The sequence below is a fragment of the Zonotrichia albicollis genome, chromosome 23 (genome assembly GCF_047830755.1).
Source record: "Zonotrichia albicollis isolate bZonAlb1 chromosome 23, bZonAlb1.hap1, whole genome shotgun sequence".
Classification (NCBI taxonomy): Eukaryota; Metazoa; Chordata; class Aves; order Passeriformes; family Passerellidae; genus Zonotrichia; species Zonotrichia albicollis.
The window spans coordinates 3,185,361-3,203,921 of record NC_133841.1 but is presented as its reverse complement, the minus strand read 5'-3'; the positions used below and the strand labels follow the sequence as shown (position 1 = coordinate 3,203,921).

The 18,561-nt window shown below is 58.5% G+C and overlaps 2 protein-coding genes across 7 annotated transcripts; both read left to right on the top strand.

Moving 5' to 3' along the window:
• Positions 1-97: 97 nt before the first annotated feature.
• On the top strand, positions 98-1,544 carry HCRT (hypocretin neuropeptide precursor). The gene is made up of 2 exons (XM_074557770.1): positions 98-367; positions 925-1,544. Exons 1-2 carry the CDS (start codon positions 98-100, stop codon positions 1,360-1,362), a joined length of 708 nt encoding a protein of 235 aa, XP_074413871.1. The 3' UTR covers positions 1,363-1,544.
• A 575-nt stretch (positions 1,545-2,119) lies between these two features.
• On the top strand, positions 2,120-18,542 carry KCNH4 (potassium voltage-gated channel subfamily H member 4). Of its 6 annotated transcripts, none has more exons than XM_074557810.1 (16): positions 2,120-2,318; positions 4,763-4,996; positions 5,792-5,923; positions 6,035-6,177; positions 7,021-7,264; positions 8,133-8,290; positions 9,170-9,377; positions 10,245-10,439; positions 11,301-11,500; positions 12,685-12,934; positions 13,388-13,602; positions 14,859-14,906; positions 15,667-16,019; positions 16,121-16,221; positions 17,360-17,436; positions 17,522-18,067. In XM_074557810.1, the coding sequence occupies exons 1-16, from the start codon at positions 2,243-2,245 to the stop codon at positions 17,939-17,941; spliced, it is 3,054 nt and encodes a 1,017-aa protein (XP_074413911.1). In that variant the 5' UTR covers positions 2,120-2,242; the 3' UTR covers positions 17,942-18,067. The 6 variants fall into 6 exon arrangements, with proteins under 6 accessions (XP_074413911.1, XP_074413909.1, XP_074413910.1 ...); XM_074557808.1 differs by having other exon boundaries at positions 17,360-17,454; XM_074557809.1 differs by having other exon boundaries at positions 17,357-17,436.
• The last annotated feature ends 19 nt before the right edge of the window (positions 18,543-18,561 follow it).

Here is an 18,561-nt window from a genome sequence, read left to right as displayed (position 1 = left end):
GTTCGGGGGGTTAATTAGCCTAATGGGGATGTGAGCAGCGGCCAGCGCTGACCTTCAGCCCTTTGTGCCAGCCCAGCAGCGCAGCCCGTGGGCAATTATGGCCTCATTAGTGCCAGGCACCCCTTGCAGTGAGCACCCTCACAATGGGGAGCTGCAAATGAGGGGAAAGGCCTGCATGGTCTCCGGGCTACCGCGTCTCCCGGACACTCGCTGCTCCCGCTGGCCCAGGTATTTTTGGCAGCCCCATTGTGCCGGGCCCTATAAAGGGGCGGTGGCAGTGCGGGGTGCTGTGCTGCCGATGGGACATGCCCCAGAGCTGCTCGGCCATATGAAGACCCCAGCAAGGATGGAGGTGCCCAACAGCAAGGTGGGGCTGGGGGGCTGCAGCCCCTGGGGATGGGTGGGAGGTCAGGATGTTGGGCTGGGGGTGTGGGAGGAACTGGCTGGTTTCTTGGGAAGCTCCGAGTGTGCAGCAAATCCCTGGGAATCCCTGACTGATGGGGGGAATGCTTGGGAGGGAGCTGGGCATGCAATTCCTGCAGCATGGGTGCTTTCAGGGCTCGTTCTGTAGCACTGGGCAGCGAGAGGAGGGAGTTTGTGAGCTGGAGCAGGGCAGGGGTGGGGTGAGGACACTCACATCTGGCTGGACACAGGTGAGGTGCAGGACGGGTGTGGTGAGAACACCCACATCTGGCTGGGGCACAGATGAGCCGCAGAGCAGGGGTGCAATGAGCACACCCACATCTGGCTGCTGGCTGGACACAGGCAGTGAAGGGTGAGGCTCCAGGTGCACCTCGGGTGTGGGGCTGAGCCAGGAGGGCAGGGGGCAGTTGAACACCACAGAGAGGGGACAGTCGTGGCTCGGGCAGTCCCCATCCCTGCCCTGTCACTGTCACTGCCCTAACGCTGCCCGTTCTCTGGCAGCCCCAGCGAGCTGCCTGCCTCCTGCTGCTGCTCCTGCTCTGCTCCCTGGCCGCTGCCCGGCAGAACCTGCCCCACTGCTGCCGGCAGAAAACCTGCTCCTGCCGCGTCTACGACCTCCTACACGGCATGGGCAACCACGCCGCCGGCATCCTCACGCTGGGCAAGAGGAAGAGCGTCCCCCTGGCTTTCCAGAGCCGCCTCTACCGCCTGCTCCACGGCTCCGGCAACCACGCTGCGGGCATCCTCACCATGGGCAAGCGCGGGCAGCCCTCGGGCACCGCCTGCCCCGATGTGTTGGGCTGCCCTGCGGGCACGGTCACCCAGCCCACAGCGGTGCCACGGGGCGCTGCCACCAGCCTTGAGAGTCCCAGGGAGTGCCAGGGACACTCAGGGAAGGACCTGAGTGCCAGCCAGGGGGCTGCAAGGAGCTTTTATTGAATGGGATGGGGGCAGCGGGACACACAGAGGGGGTCCCTGTCAGGACGGGCTGCGGGCACACACAGCCGAGCTCGGTGTAAATAGCACTTTTAGATACCTCCTCCCTGCCCTGGCCCTGGCCCAGCCTGCTCAGGGCACCGCGGGCACCGCGGCCTTTTACAATAAATGGTAGCCTGATGTCAGCCGGCTCTGCTGTGTCTCTGGGGAGGGTCGGGCCGGGACAGCTCGGTGCGGGGAGAGCTCGGTGTGAGGGGAGCTCGGTGCGGGCACAGCTCGGTGTGAGGGTAGCTCGGTGCGGGGAGAGCTCGGTGTGAGGGGAGCTCGGTGCGGGCACAGCTCGGTGCGGGGACAGCTCGGTGCGGGCACAGCTCAGTGCGGGCACAGCTCAGTGCGGGGACAGCTCGGTGCGGGGGCAGCTCGGTGCGGACACAGCTCGGTGCGGGCACAGCTCGGTGTGAGGGGAGCTCGGTGCGGGCACAGCTCGGTGCCGGAGCGAGTTCCTTCCCCCGCGGGGCTGGGACTGGGCGTACCCGCGGCGCTGCCCCGGTGTGCGCCCGTGTGCGGTACCAGGACAGAGTTCACCCGAGGTGCGGCGCTTTCCGCTCCATCTGCAGCCCCCGTGCGCCCCAGAGGGCCGGGGCTGAGCGGCTCCCGTGACCGGGCAGCTCCCGGTGCCACCAACCCCGAGCCCCCCCGGGCCAGCCCGCCGTGCCCGCGGGTGCCCGACGGGGCCGAGGCCCCTCCCGGTGGCGGGGCGTGGCGGGGGCGGGGCGGGAGCCCCGGGCGGGCCGGGATCAGCCCGCGGTGCTGCGGAGGGCCCGGGGGCGGCGGAGGCAGCCCGGCAGGTGGGGCGGGCCGGGCCGGCCTGTGGGGCGGGACGATGCCGGTGATGAAGGGGCTGCTGGCGCCGCAGAACACCTTCCTGGACACCATCGCCACCCGCTTCGATGGCACACGTAGGGCTGCGACGGGACCGGGGAGGGGCCGTGGGGGGAACCGGGTGGGGAAAGCCGGTGCTCGGCAGGAGACGGGAACGGGACGGGGAGCGCCCGGCACCGCTGACCCGGTGCTCGGCTACCCACGCGCTGTGCGGGACCGTCCCGTGCTGGGCTCGGTGCTCCGGTACTCCCGTGCCCGTGTCCCGGGCCGCCCCGGTGCCGCTCGGTGTCGCCGCGGCCGCGCTCAGCACCAGGGACAGATCGCGGTGCCTGCGGGAGCACCGGAGAGGGCACGGTCGGTTCCAACACGCCCCGGCTGACCCGGGATCCCCAGGCCCCCGTCCCGTGCTCCGGGGCTGCCGGCGTCTCCGGGCGCTGAGCTGCTCCCGGTGTCCATGTGCCGGGCCGGGATGGGCTGAAGCCGGCATGGGTTGAAGCCGGGATGGGTTGAAGCTGGGATGGGTTGAAGCTGGGATGGATTGAAGCCGGGATGGGTGATACCCGGTGCCACATGCCACCAGCACTGCTGGCACCATGAAGCCACCCAGGGATGGGCTGTGCTCATGACTGATCCCAGCTTTCCTTCAAAAGCACCAGCAGCAGGTGTGTCCCGGGCCAGCTGCCTGCCAGGCTGAGCATCTCCTCCCTTGCTGGGAGAGACTGGCACGGAGATGGCACTGGGAGCCTGCAGCTACCTCGCAGGGCACTGTGGAGGCACTCGGAGCACCCTGAGCATGTGTTTGCTGCCATGCTGCCATGCCTCTGAGCCTGGAGTGACACAGTCCTGGTGGCACAGGGGGTCATTTACCCAGGGAAGCTGAAATTTGGGATGTTACCCTTGGGGCTGCAATGTGTGAGAAATCTCTGTTCCCCTTCTCTTACTGAGCTGTGCCTGGAGGGGACAGGGCAGAGCCACATGTGCCTCGTGGTGCTGATCCCACTGTCCCTCCAGAGGGGCAGAGCTCATGGACCAGGCTCTCCAAGGGAAGCTGCCTGCAACACCAGGACCAAAACCTTAGGAATTTGCCCCAGAGAGCCTGGCATTGCCTGCAGTACCCTGGCAGTCTCCTGTCCAAAGCTGCCCAACCACCTCTGCCGGGCACTTTTAAACAGTGCGGGGCTTTGTGGCTTTGATGTGCCTCTTATCGGCTTTATCTGCCATGGAGAGGGGTTTAGGGCATTGATACTCCGTGGGGAGTTAACCCTGCCTGTGCCAGGCAGCTGCAGCTCTGGGCCCCGGGGCACCCAACCAGGCTCAGTGCCCACCATGGCTGGGGTCTGCCAGCCTGCCAGGGCCACATCCTCCAGCTCAGCCAGCCACTCCCAAATGCAAACCCTTGTTTTCTGTTCTAATAACACATCCTGGATATCACCATAATCCCGGCTTCCCAGAGCCAAAATCTGGCCTTAGTCACAGCTTCAGGCTATTTTTGCTTCTCCCAGCTAATCCTGAGCTGAGCTGTGCTGTGGTGGCCCCACGGCACCTCCAAAGGCAGGGCTGCCTGGGGATGCCTCCCCTCTCTCCCACAGCCTCTTGCTGCCTTTGCCTGGCCCTGGCACCACTCTGCCCATGCTGTGCAGGTGCTGGCATCACCGTGGGCTCATTTCTTCTGTGAGAGGGGCAGAGCACACCCACCTGGCACCACTCTGCCCGTGCTGTGCAGGTGCTGGCATCACTGTGGGTCCTCTCTACTGTGAGAGGGGCAGAGCACATCCACCTGATCCTGGCTGTGTGATGCAAAGGTTCTGGGCTGGGCAGCACCAGAGAACAATTTGGGGCTGTGAATACCCTGATCTGACCCTGGTTCCACCACAGTCCATGCCAGCTGCACACCCACTCCCTTGGCACCCTGCTAACATGAGCCCCTCTGTCCCACTGTGGGGCAGGGCTGGGGGTCAGATCAGCTCCTCTGTGACTGGGCAGGGCATGGGGCTGGCAGCACTTTGCTGTGGCTGGTGCCACCTCCCACCACCAGGGCTGGGTGATGCTGGGGATGCTCTGTGCTGCTGAGAGGATGAGGATGCTGCAGTTCATCCCTGGCACTGCCCCTGGATGGTTTTTCTCCCACGCTCTCAGCTGGTTTCTCAGCACCCCACACCTCTGGGGATCTCAGCACTACAGCTGGGCACCCCTGGGCTGGGCACGCCCAGCTGGGAGCTGCTGCTCCCACTAAGCTCCCTGAGCCCTGGCAGAGTGGCAGATGGTGAGGGGGAGGCGTGAGCTGCCTCGCGTGGGTGATGGGGGCCAGAGACAGACCCAGCCTCCTTCCCCTTCCACCGCACGGGGCTGGGGTCCTGCTGGGCTGGGCAGGGGTGAACAAGCTCTGGGAGCAGCTAGGGACAGCCAGCAGCCACATGGAGCTCTGGCTTCACCTCCCAGAGCGGGGCTGGGAGTGCTGTGCTGCTGTTTGTGCCCCCTGAGGTGGCCCCAAGGCCTCGGGGGCAGCTGTGTCTCCTTTCAGACAGCAACTTCATCCTGGCCAACGCTCAGGGCCGCTGTGGCTTCCCCATCGTGTACTGCTCCGATGGCTTCTGCGACCTCACCGGCTTCGCGCGCACCGAGGTCATGCAGAAGAACTGCAGCTGCCGCTTCCTCTGCGGGGCTGACACCAGCGAGCCCGCCCTGCAGGGCATCGAGAAGGCCCTGGACAGCAGGCAGGAGTACCAGACTGAGGTCTGCTTCTACAAAAAGAGTGGTGAGTGACACGTGGGGCTGGGTACGGGCCACGGCTGCTAGTCGGATTTGGCCCCGTTGTGGTCTCATGGTGTCTCGGTTTGGAAAGACAGGAGTCTGCTAAGGCAGGCAGGAGCCTCCCCTGACATGGAGAATGTGAACCCTCCCCACCCCTCTGATTTGCTATAAATTTTAAATTAAGGGCTCTCAGGCAAAAAATATGGGAGCAGGAAATAACAGTTCTTCAATAGGGAAGAAAATAAAAGGATAAAATAAACACTGCAGTGAACTATACCAACACTGACAGTCAGAACCCAACCTGACACCCTGTGGGTCAGGGTGGTGGCAGCAGTCCCATTGGAATTGTGGCTGCAGCCCTCCTGCAGTGGTTCTGCTGGAGCAGGGATCCTGTAGAAAGGTGCAGTCTCTTCCTCTGAAGATCCAGTGGAAGAGGCAGCTGTTCCTCTGGGAATCCAGTGCAGAAGCTGTGTTGGTGTTCCAGAATCTCCAGATTATATCCAGGCAGGAATGCTTGGCTCCTCCCTCTGGGCTCACATCTCCCAGTTGGATGCTGTAGTTCTTATCAGCCATGCAGGGACATTCAATAGCTGTTATCAGCAGGTGTGCCCTCAGAGGGAGGAGTGATTGTGATCACTGAGAGAGAGATAAGGCAAACTGCCCACTTGACAAAAGACAGCTGCCATACAGATGGCAATAGAACACATCCTGCCTTGCAATCTGGACCACCTGGCCTGGGGGAAGCTGCTGACCACTGAGGGAGCTGCCCCTGCCCTCACCAACTCTCTCCTGCACCCAGGAGCTGCCTTCTGGTGCCTGCTGGACATCATGCCCATCAAGAACGAAAAGGGGGAGGTGGTGCTCTTCCTCTTCTCCTTCAAGGACATCACAGAGAGCCGAGGCAGGAGCTGCCCTGGTGACAAGAAAGAGGGTGAGCCGTGGCTGTAGAATGTGAGCAGTGTGAGCAGTGGGCATGTGGCAAAGGGGCTCCCTGTTCCCTGGTGGGGAACAGCACTAACTCAGCATGCCTTGTTCACTGCAGAGAAGCAGACGAGTGAGAAGCAGAGGAGCAAGAAGCCTGGCAGCTCCCACCTGAGGGCTGCACGGAGGCAGGGCCGGACCATGCTGCACCAGCTCAGCAGCCAGTTTGCCCGCAGGGACCGTGGAGAGATGAAAATCAACCGTGTAAGGACCTGAGGACCCCCAGTTTTGCCCAGTGCCTCCCATTCTGGGGGTATGATGAGCTGGCAGTGCAGCAGCTCTCCTGAGAGCAGAGCCCAGCCTCACTGGGATGCTGTTCCCATCCACGTCTCTGCCCGGCCTGCCAAGCACTGAAATTCCCCCCAGCTCTGGCAGCCACGCTGTACCCAGGCTGCACTTGTGTTTGCTTGGCAGCAGGAGAACCCAGTGGGTGCCCAGAGCTGCTTGTTGAGACAGCAGAGCTGGCAGCCCTGGCAGAGCTGTGCCTCTCCTCATGTATTCACTGTCAGGAAACCCCAGTGCTGGCTCTGAGCACAGCCACACTGGCTCTGGGGAGTGCTGTTTCCAGGGTGCCAGAGCTGTGGAGCTGCCAGGTGGGGCACAGGCCTGTGCCAGCCCCTTTGCACAGTTCCTGTGCCCAGTATAGGGCACCACCTGCAGTTGTGGGGCCAGAGAGAGGGTCTGAGAGCTGATGAGCAGGCAAAGGATAGCAGTGCACCACCCCTGAATTTTGGGGATTTGGGTGGGATGGCCCTGGCTCTGCCCTCACCTCTGCCCCAGCATGTGAGTTGGCACCTGAGATGGTTCCAGGCAGCAGCTGGCATTGCCAGGGGGTCACCGTTAATAGCAATTACATTGCATTAATTGATGAGCTGTAATCAGGTGTTCTGTGCCCATCCCTGAGGGTGATCAGGGCAGGAAAAGGGCATCATCACCCTGGCATCAGGGGTGTCAGCTGGCTGGCAGGACCCAGGGGAAGGGGTGGCTGTGGTGGGCTTCACCCCTCGTATGGGATAACCCCTGTCCCAGCCCATGTTTGCCCCGCAGAATGTGTTTGAGAACAAGCCATCCATCCCCGAGTACAAGGTGGCCTCGGTGCAGAAATCCCGCTTCATCCTGCTCCACTACAGCATCTTCAAGGCTCTCTGGGACTGGCTGATCCTGCTGGCCACCTTCTACGTGGCTATCACTGTCCCCTACAACGTCTGCTTCACGGGCACAGAGGACAGTCTGTCAGCTGCTCGCAGCACCATCGTCAGTGACATCGCTGTGGAGATGCTCTTCATCCTCGGTAGGTCTGGGGCTGAGCACTGATCCGGGGTACAGGACAGGTGGGGCAGGGATCAGGGGTGATGGAGAGGTGTCTTGGTTTGCAAAGACAGGTGCCTGCTAAGGAAGGCAGGAGCCTCCCCTGACATGGAGAATGTGAACCTCCTCCCTCTGAATTGCTATAAATTTTAAATTAAAGGGCACTCAGGCAAAATTATGGGAGTGGGAAATAACAGTTCTTTAATAGGGAAGAAAATAAAAGGATAAAATAAACAATGCAGTAAACTAAAACAGCACTGCCAGAGTCAGAACCCAACCTGACACCCTAAAGGGTCAGGCTGTTGGCAGCAGTCCCATTGGAATTGGGGCTCAGCCCTCCTGCAGTGTCAGGGCTGGGTCTGCTGGAGCAGGGATCCTGGAGAAAGGTGCAGTCTCTTCCTCTGAAGATCCAGGGGAGCAAGAGGCAGCTGCTGTTCCTCTGGGGAATCCAGTGGAGAAGCCGTGCTGGTGTTCCAGAATCTCCAGACTATATCCAGGCAGGAATGCTTGGCTCCTCCCTCTGGGCTCACATCTCCCAATGGAATGCTGTAGTTTTTATCAGCCATGCAGTGACATTCAGTAGCTGTTATCAGCAGGTGTGCCCTCAGAGGGAGGAGTGATTGTGATCACTGAGAAAGAGATAAGGAAAATTGCCCACTTGACAAAAGACAGCTGCCATATAGATGGTAATAAAACACATCCTGCCTTGCAATCTGGAACAAGAGGGAGATGGGGTTGCTGTGCCCCTGTTGTTGGTCCTGGGCACACCAGAAGTGACACCAGTGGATGCTGGTTCAGCTCTGCCAGCCACAGGAGGGGTGGTGAGGGCTGCTCCTGCTCTCCTGGGGCAGATATCATCCTCAACTTCCGGACAACGTATGTCAGCCAGTCGGGCCAGGTTGTGTACGACCCTCGCTCCATCTGCATCCACTACGTGGCCACCTGGTTCTTTGTGGATCTGATTGCTGCTCTGCCCTTCGATCTGCTCTACATCTTCAACGTGACCGTGGTGAGTGCTGCTGGCACAAACACAGCCCTTGGCAACAAAGCTGCTGCCCTCCTCCCTGCCCCTCTCCAACACCCACATCTCCTGGGGGCACTCGGTGCCCTGACAGGCCACGATTATTGGAATAATTACCAATATGGCCAGACAGGATGTGCTTGGGCTTGTCTGGCCCTTGCTGCTGAACCAAATAGCGGCAATGTGGTGATTTCACCTCAGAGACACCTTTGGCTGGCTGGGTCCTGCAGCTGGGCACTTGGAGGCAAGTCGAGGCATGCAGGAGCTCATGTTTACCTTTGCTGGGGAAGCTTTAAAGTGATGATGAAGGAAAAGGAGTTGTTCTGATGGAGGGTTTGGATCCAGAGCTTTATCCTGGCCCATAGGGCTCTGAATCCAGCACCAGCTCCAACAGAACTCCCTGTTCTGTGGTTGCTGTTCCTTTGAACCCCGGGGAGAGGGGCAGGGAAGGGGTAGGGAGCCACCAACCAGGTAGGGGGGGAGTCTCAAGGGACAAAGGACAACTGGATGGCCCATTGTCCCCCCAGGGGTAGAGAACATCCTTTGAATCTGCCAATCACTCAACATTTCCTTCTGGAATGGCAGGACTGACAGACAGTGCTGGCAGGGGAAAGGAGAGGTGGCTGACACACCTGGCAGGGAATTATCAGGGGAGGGACCCGGGGTATCTGAGGCAAACCACGACCCTGGCTGCCTCCTGTGTGTTGCGCATGGGGCTGCAAGGCTGACTGGGGATGAGCTGCCTCTGCCTTGCCCTGCTCCCCATCACCCTCCTGGCAGCTGTGGGGGCCACAAAGGGTGGTGTTGGGGTCCCTTTTCCTCCCTGCCTGCAGCTACCCCCGGTTCCCCTCCCTGCCTGCCCCCCAGACCTCGCTGGTTCACCTGCTGAAGACGGTGCGGCTGCTGCGGCTGCTGCGGCTGCTGCAGAAGCTGGACCGCTACTCGCAGTACAGCGCCATGGTGCTCACGCTGCTCATGTCCATGTTTGCCCTGCTGGCCCACTGGATGGCCTGCATCTGGTACGTCATCGGCCGCCAGGAGCTGGAGAGCAACGACCCACGCACCTGGGACATCGGTGAGTGAGGCCTGGGGGCAGCTGGGGGCACTGGGATCCCCCTGTGCTGTGGGGCAGCAGATCCAGGGGTGCAGCATTCCTGAAAGTTCCAACCCCAGGCTGTGCTTGGCAGGCTGGCTGCAGGAGCTGGGCAAGAGGCGTTCTTGGGGCACTGGGATCCTCCCTGTGCTGTGAAGCAGCAGATTCAGGGGTGCAGCCCTCTCAGCTGGCTCCTGAAAGTGCCAACCCCAGGCTGTGCCTGGCAGGCTAGCTGCACGAGCTGGGGGCACTGGGATCCTCCCTGTGCTGTGGGGCAGCAGATCCAGGGCTGCAGCACTCCTGAAAGTGCTAACCCCAGGCTGTGCTTGGCATGCTGGCTGCAGGAGCTGGGCAAGGGGTGTTGTGATGGTGTTCACAGGGGTTCTTGGATGAGGGAAGAGATCTGACTCCATGTTTCAGAAGGCTTGATTTATTATTTTATGATATATATTACATTCAAACTATACTAAAAGAATAGAAGAAAAGATCCATCAGAAGGCTAGCTAAGAATAGAATAAGAAAGAATGAAAAGAAAGGTTTATGGCTTGGCTCTGTGTCCAAGCCAGCTGGGCTGTGATTGGCCATTAATTAGAAACATCCAACACAGGCCAATCAAAGATGCACCTGTTGCATTCCACAGCAGCAGGTAACCATAGTTTACATTTTGTTCCTGAGGCCTCTCAGCTTCTCAGGAGGAAAAACCCTAAGGAAAGGATTTTCCATAAAAGATGTCTGCGACAGGGTGTGCTCGGGGCCCTGGGATCCCCCCTGTGCTATGGGGCAGCAGATTCAGGGGTGCAGCTCTCTCAGCTGGCTCCTGCAGTGCTAACCCTGGGCTGTGCTTGGCAGGCTGGCTTCACGAGCTGGGCAAGAGGCTGGAGGCTCCCTACATCAACAATTCCGTGGGGGGCCCCTCCATCCGCAGCGCCTACATCGCCTCCCTCTACTTCACCCTCAGCAGCCTGACCAGCGTGGGCTTTGGGAATGTCTGCGCCAACACCGACACCGAGAAGATCTTCTCCATCTGCACCATGCTCATTGGGGGTGAGGAGGGCAGCAGGGCTGGGCAGGGCGCTCACCTGGGGCTGCCAGAGGGTTGTGTCCCTGGCAGGGCGCTGGGGGAGGTGGTGGGGTTCTGAGAGAGTCCTGTGAGACAGCCCTGGGCTGGGTTTGGGGAGCAGTTCCCCCGTGCTGTGCCCACACCTGCCCTGTATAGTTTTGCAGGCACCCCCAAGGAGGGGAGGGAATGATGTCTCTGACTCCGTCTTATCAGAAGGCTAATTAATTACTTTATTATACTATATTATTCTATACTATATTGTTATATTATATTACACTATTAATTACTACATTACATTATTACTATATTACACTATATTATACTATATTACACTATATTACACTATATTATACTGAATTATTACTTTTATAATTACTATAAATATTCTATATATTACACTATATTCCCTCCCCCTGACAAGGGGAAGGAATGCTGCATCTGACTCCATTTTATCAGAAAGCTAATTAATGACTTATTTTACTATATTATTCTATACTATATTACGCTATGTTACATTACATCTAAACTGAGCCTGCCAAGCACTCAACTCTGCTCACACTGCACAGAATCTCGTGACTGTCAGTGACAGTCCTGATACACACACACACACTTGGCCCTGACAGGCCAAGGAAACAAAACACCATCACTGTGGGTAAATAATCTCCATATTGCATTCTACGTTGGCACAAACACAGACAGAGCAAATGAGATAAGTATTGTTTCTCCTTTCTCTGATGTTCAGAGAATGTGAAACCCAGAATAATATTCTCGGGAGGAATTTTGTGCCTTGGTTTTCTCTGTGAGGAGAAATGTGAGGAGAAATCAGGCTGTCCTTCTGTCCCCAGCGCTGATGCACGCCGTGGTGTTCGGCAATGTCACGGCCATCATCCAGCGCATGTACTCGCGCCGCTCGCTCTACCACACCCGCATGAAGGACCTCAAGGACTTCATCCGCGTCCACCACCTGCCCCAGCAGCTCAAGCAGAGGATGCTGGAGTATTTCCAGACCACCTGGTCGGTGAACAACGGCATTGATGCCAATGAGGTAGGAGGTATTGGTGGGGTTTGGCTTGCATCCTCCAGCCCCGACCTGCACTTTTGGGGGAGAAATGGGGCTGGCATAAACCCGACTGCCTGCTGGGCTGATCTTGCTCCTGAGCAGGCAGCACAGGCTGGATAACTCAATCCTTCCTGGGGACAGAGTGTCCAAGTACTCAGGCTGCTCGTAGCCGTGGCCACCTTAGCAAGTTTAGTGGATATCAGCCATATCACCTTTGAATATCGTAAGGTAGCCGTGGCTACCTTAGCAAGCTTAGTGGATTTCAGCTCTTTAGTGATTATCAGCTCTCTTAGGATTCCAGCTCTTTGCTTGCTAAGGCACCTTGCAGGCTAGCTGGGAAGCAGATGTGAAAGAGGAGAAGAAAACATCCTGGGGCTCCACAGCAATGGGTTTATTGAGGGGTCTGTGAAGGGTTCCAGTGACGGCTCTTCTAACCAGAATGGGCTCAAACAGCCCCTTTTTATAGGGTATAAGGGGATCCAAACTTGTCCAATAGCAGGGGTTAAGAAAAAGTGACCTATGGGGTTACAGAAATAAGCTGGGGTCTGAAAGGCAGAAGACAGGAGCTTATTTTGCTATTTCATCATGCTCAGAAATTCCTATCATTAAGCCTTGGCCCTCCAGAGGCCATAGCAAGTTTGGAGCCTGCTACACTGGCAGGGCCAGCTCTGGGGCAAATTCCTGCCAGCATGGCGAGTGGGACAGGCTACGGAGCAGAAACGGCTGATTACCACAGTGCCCACCTCTGCTGAGACACTGGGGCAGCTCAGCAGCGAAATTCCCCACTCTGGAGTAGAACCTGTCCCCTGGGGCTGCAGGAAAGCTGCTCCCTGCCCCTCATACCCACAGCCCCAGTGTCGCTATAGGACACGAAAGAACACAAGTGCACACCACTGTTCTCAAGGTGAAGAAAAAGGGAAGTTTATTTTTTGACTCTAACATTTATAGTTTTCCAAGAGTGACAGTGGATTGGAGGGTGACAGTGCCACCTCTCCGATGACACTGGACAAACGAACAATCTATTAACTTTTTCTTCTTCTATAAAGGAATGCGAAACAATGAGTTATTTACAGAAAGTGTGTGAGAAAGCTTGCTATAAGAACATTAACATCAGAAGGCCTAGAAAATGTTAAAAAACCAGAGTGACACCCCGGCTCCTCTGTCCCCAGCTGCTCCACGACTTCCCCGACGAGCTGCGCGCGGACGTGGCCATGCACCTCAACAAGGATATCCTGCAGCTGCCCATCTTCGAGACCGCCAGCCGGGGCTGCCTCCGCTCGCTGTCCCTGCACATCAAAACCTCCTTCTGTGCCCCGGGCGAGTACCTGCTGCGCCAGGGCGACGCCTTGCAGGCCAACTATTTCGTGTGCTCGGGCTCCCTGGAGGTGCTGAAGGACAACGTGGTGCTGGCCATCCTGGGTGAGAGCAGGTGGAGCGGGCTCTGCCCCAGGGTGAGGGGTGAGGGTGTGACCATGTTCACAGGGGTCTTAGGGTGAGGGAAGGGATCTGGCTCCATGTTTCAGGAGGCTTGATTTATTTTATGATATATGTTATATTAAAACTATAGTAAAAGGATAGAAGAAAGGATTTCATCAGAAGACTGGCTAAGAATAGAATGATAACAAAGGTTTGTGTCTCGGACATAAAGTCTGAGCCAGCTCCCTGTGATTGGCCATTAATCAGAAACAACCACATGAGACCAATCACAGATGGACCTGTTGCATTCCACAGCAGCAGATAATCAATGTTTACATTTTGTTCCTGAGGCTTCTCAGCTTCTCAGGAGGAAAAATCCTAAGGAAAGGATTTTCCATAAAAGATGTGTCTGTGACAGCGAGGGGCTCGTGTCACTGAGCCCAGCCCCTCCTGCAGGCAAAGGGGATTTGATTGGAGCCGACCTGTGCAGAACGGACCAGGTGATCAAGACCAACGCGGACGTGAAGGCTCTGACCTACTGTGACCTGCAGCACATCGGCCTGCGGGGGCTCTGTGAGGTGCTGCAGCTCTACCCCGAGTACGCCAGCAAGTTCACAGCCGACATCCACCAGGACCTGACCTTCAACCTGCGCGAGGGCAGCGAGACGGAGGTGGGTGCGTGTCCTCCTGCTCAGCCCCTTACTGTGCTCACGGCCCTGGAAGGGGGTCTGTGCACTCAGGTTGCAAGGTTGGGGAAGGGGCTGCAGCTCTGCCACGCAGGTATGTCCTGTCCTGGCTCTGTGCAACCCAGGGAATTGGCAGAGAGAGCCTTTGCAGTGCAGGAGGATGAGGTAGATGGAAATGGGGGGGTACTGCAGGACAGACAGCCAAGGCAAAGCGCCCTGGAGTGCAGCACACAGCTGGGGGCTGTGGGTTAATCATGCTGATGGCTCCAGGGGAGGATGTTCTGCTGCAGAAATGGCTCTGCTGCACTTTACCTCCCCCAGCTCTGCTGAGAGAGGCTTGGAGCTCCTCTGGAGCATCTCCCTGGTACCCAGTTTCCCCCTGAGCCTCATGGAGGTGGTGCAGGAGGTCCCAAACAGCCCTAGCAAGATGCACCATGTCCATAACACAGGAGGGGCGTAAACAAACCAAGAGAGGAGGATGCCAGGGGTGTGCACCAGGCTCTGCAGCTGCATCACCCTTCCACACTGGTGGGAGCTCAGCCATCAGAGCTGGTGCTCTGATGGTTGAGCCAGGGCTGGGATTTGGGGTGCAGCCTCAGCTCTGCCTCAGGACACTCAGGTTGGGCAGCTCACCCTTGACAGGGCAGCAGCACAGGAAGGAGAGTGGCTGAGGGGCTGTGAAGGCTGGAGCTGAGGCTGATGTGTGGGGCTGGGGAATGTAACCGTGTTCACAGGGGTCTCAGGTTGAGGGAAGAGACAAGGATCTGACTCCATGTTTCAGAAAGCTTGATTTATTATTTTATGATATATATTATATTAAAACTATACTAAAAGAATAGAAGAAAGGATTTCATCAGAAAGCTAGATAAGAATAGAAAAAGAAAGAATGATAACAAAGGTTTGTGGCTCCGAGCCAGCTCACTTTGATTGGCCATTAATTAGAAACAACCACATGAGACCAATCACAGATGGACCTGTTGCATTCCACAGCAGCAGATAATAATTGTTTACATTTTGTTCCTGAGGCTTCTCAGCTTCTCAGAAGGAAAAATCCTAAGGAAAGGATTTTCCATTAAAGATGTCTGTGACAGGGGAATGCTTGGCTGCCCAGGGGGGGCACTGAGAGGCTGAGGGGGCTGTGGGCCCATGGCTGCTCCCCGTGGGGCTGTGCAGGGGCTGGGCAGGGGCTGGGCAGGGTCTCTCTCCTGCTGCTCAGCCAGCACTGTCTGCTCTCCCCACAGGGGCTCTGCCGCTACTCCCGGTCCCCGAGGCTGCCGCCGGCGCCACAGGTGCGTCCCTCACCAAGGCCATGGGAGAGGACGGGGCAGGGGTGGCTGTGGTGGGACCAGTGCTTACTGGAATATCGCCAATATGGCCATTGGGATGTGCCTGGGCTTGTGTGGGCCTGCTGCTGAACCAAATAGTGGCACTGTGGTGTTTTACCCCACAGACACTTTTGGCTGGCTGGGTGTGTGGTGTTTCACCCCACAGACACTTTGGGCTGGCTGGGTGCTGCAGCTGGGCCTGTGGGGACAAGTGCAGGCCTGCAGGAGCTCTGGTGGTGGTGGGATGGAGCTTCCCCCCATAACCGGGACTGCTCCTTGGGTTTCCCTCTGGCAGAGAAGCTTTAGGGTGATGGTGAAGGAAAGGAGTCAGTTCTGATGGAGGGTTTGGATCCAGAGCTCTATTCTGGCCCACAGGCCTCTGAATGCAGCAACAGCTCCAACAGAACTCCCTGACCCCGTGGTTGCTGCTCCTTTTAACCCCGGGGAGAGGGGCAGGGAAGGGGTGGAAAGCCACCAGCCAGGTACAGAAGGGGAGATCTCACGGGACAAAGGACACCTGGATGACCCAATGTCCCCGCAGGGGTAGAGGGCATCCTTTGAATCTGCCAATCACTGGATGCCTTTCTGGAATGCCAGGACCGACAGACAGTGCTGGGAGAGGTGACTGACACACCTGGGAGGGAATTATCAGAGGACGGAACGGGTTCTGGGGTAAACCCTGAAATCACAACACAACAATTCCTGACCTCCTCCCCTCCCGCAGCCTCGTCCGGAGAGCGGCGCTGCCCCGGAGAAGCCCCTTCCCTCCATCGTGGAGGATGATGAGGAGCCCGACGAGGTTTTCCAGCAGCCGCCTGCCAGCAGCTCCCGCCGCAAGCTGCTGCTGCCGGCCCTGAGCAGCTCGGTGCGGCGCGGCTCCCTGAGCAGCCTGCTGGGCGATGAGCTGTGCCCGGTGCCGGCCCTGAGGCACAGCTGCCCGGCCCCGGCCCGCGGCAGCCGCAGCCCCTCTCCGCAGTGCCGCAGGGACAGGGAGAGGGGCGCTGGCGTGGGCAGGAGGCCGGCCAAGCTGCTCATCCCCTCCCTGCACTCGTACAACCCGCCCGACCTCAGCCCCAGGTATGCGGGGATGTGCGAGTGGGTTATCCGCGCCAGCCAGGCTGCTCAGGGGTGGCACAGAGGGGGTGACACAGGGTGACCCTCATCCCTTCCTGCTCTAGGGTCGTGGATGGGATTGAAGACAACGGAGGCACTTCAGAGGCACAAACCTTCTGCTTCAGCACAGAGCCACCGAGTGCGGCGAGGGACTCCCCCAGCTCAGGTACTGCCAGGAGTGTGGCAGGTTCATTTAACTCAGAGCTTCAAATCCTCTCCCTAGCTTAGCTCAAATAATCTTCCATGAATAACCACCCTCTCTTAATCAACCTCATCATAGCCCTCTCCTATGCCCTTCCAATCTCAATTGCATCAGCCCAAAATCCTAAACTACATATAAGGCCAAAAGGGCCCAAACATTGTTGGCCCTCTCGGGCTCCTACAACCCCTAGCAGATGGAGTAAAATTATTATCAAAGAACCTATTTGACCACCAACATCCTCCCCAATCATATTTATCGCAACCTCAATACCAGCCTTACTTCTAGAAATGTCAATCTGACCCCCATTGCCCCTTCCATTCTCCTTAGCAGACCTTAACCTAGGCCTGCTCTTCCTATTAGCCATGTCGAGCTGAGCAGGGTACTCCATCCTTCTGGGGTTGCTGTTGTTAATTGCTGTTGTTAATTGCTGCCCTGAGATGTGCAGGATGTCTCTGCTTTGGCCTGAGTGGCTGGAGAACGAGTCTGGACTCTTCACTTTTCGGTCTTGAGGTTGTTTATCAATTCTTATCTATAAAATTTTCTTTCTGCCCAGCCGAGGTCTGCTCAGTAGGGCAGCCACAGGCACTCTGTGTTGTCCTTTTATACTACAAACTACGTATAACATATTTACACTTAATTCCCAATACCCATCACCTGTGTTAGACAGTGCACTTCTACTCTAAACCAATCCCAGTGCCAACATCACAGCAGAAAATGGAGAGCAAGAAGAAGGAGAAAGGCTGGACACACCCAAGTTCCTCCATCTTGTCCCCATAACTCCCATACCAAAAATCCCAAAATCTACATTTTCACCCTGTGATCATCTTGTTATTACACTATTCAAACCTGTGTGACTTTCATGTCCTCGTACAAAGTTGGTAACCCATTCCAAGGGTCAAAATCAAATCCCCAGGTGTTCTGGGCAGCATGCCAAGGTCTCCAAGCTCCCTAGCGGGGTCCTGGCAACTCTAGACACCCGGAGGGATGTACTGAGTTCCAACACATCCTATGGTCAGGCTGAGCTTCCCTGCTGGGCAAGGCCAAAGTGCCAGCCCTGGGAGTTGGCAGGACATCGCACCTCTGTCTGCATCCTCCCCAGCAGGGACTGACCCCGGCGGCCCAGCCCTGGCGACGGAGGCAGAGCAGATAAAGCAGAACATCAGCAGGCTCAACCAGGAGGTGTGCTGGGGCCCACAGGTGGGTGCACGTCCCCAAAAACCCCGCGGGCACCGGCCGCTGCTCACTGCTGTGTGTCCTTTTCCAGATCACCCACCTCAACCAGGAGGTTTCTCACCTCAGCCGGCAGCTGCAGAGCATGATGGAGCTGCTCAGGGCTCACCTGCCGGCCTGTCCCTGCCGCCTGCCCGCCGCCGTCCCGGTGCCCGCCTCGCCGCCGGTGCCGCCCAGCTCGCTCAGCTCGCCCAGCGGCAGCCCCCGGGCCAAGCGCTGCCCGGTCCGCAGCCGCTCTGCCCACGCCGCCGCCCTGCACCCCGGGCTGGGCACCGAGGGGCCGCGCCCGCCGCGGGGGGACGACCCCGACCCCCGCCGGGGCTCGGACTCGCAGCCGCCGCCGCCGCCGCCGCTGCCGCCGCCGCGCTCCGCCCGCTCCTTCCCGGGCTGCTCGGCCGGCGCTTGGTGTCGCGCCCGCCCGCAGCCGCGCTCCGGTTCCACGAGCTCGCACTGACGCCGCGGGCACCGGCGGGAGCCGCACCGGGGCTCTGCGCTGCCGGTAACCCTGCCCGGGGATCCGGTAATCCTGCCCGGGGATCCGTGATCCTGGGGGTCACCGGGGCTCTCTGCTTCGGGTGACCCTGCCCGATGTCCGTGATCCCGGGGGTCACCGGGGCTCTCCGCTCCGGGCGACACTGCCGGGGGTCCGTAATCCCGGGGGTTACCGGGGGTCTCCGCTCCGGATGACACTGCCCGGGTATTACCGGGGCTCTCCGCTCCGGGTATCCGTGTCCCCGGGGATCACCGGGGGTCTCCGCTCCGGGTGACCCTGCCCGGTGTCGGTGCCTCCGGAGATCCCCGGGACGCCGCGCTCCGGACACACGCAAGGATTTTGATACGGTTTTATACTCTTGGCCCACGGGGCCTTTTATACAGCCCCAGGTTCTCTCGGGGCTGTGGGACGTGGCGGGGCAGTGTACAGATCTCCGGTGCGGTCTCCGGTTTGCCCGGGGGTCACGGCCGCTGCCGCCCCTCCGCGGCTGTAGTTCGCGTTGTTCCGCCCCGCCTCTCCCACGCTCCCCGCAACACCGAGAAATAAAGGCTTTATTTTTCCAGCTCCGGTTCCGCTCAGTC

Coding starts and splice junctions, on each gene's coding strand:
- KCNH4 (XM_074557805.1), top strand. CDS start 2,243: ATGCCGGTGATGAAGGGGCTGCTGGCGCCGCAGAACACCTTCCTGGAC. Junction 8,291..9,169: donor ACATCTTCAACGTGACCGTG/GTGAGTGCTGCT, acceptor CCTGCCCCCCAG/ACCTCGCTGGTTCACCTGCT. Junction 13,603..14,858: donor GCGAGGGCAGCGAGACGGAG/GTGGGTGCGTGT, acceptor CTCTCCCCACAG/GGGCTCTGCCGCTACTCCCG.
- HCRT (XM_074557770.1), top strand. CDS start 98: ATGGCCTCATTAGTGCCAGGCACCCCTTGCAGTGAGCACCCTCACAAT. Junction 368..924: donor TGGAGGTGCCCAACAGCAAG/GTGGGGCTGGGG, acceptor GTTCTCTGGCAG/CCCCAGCGAGCTGCCTGCCT.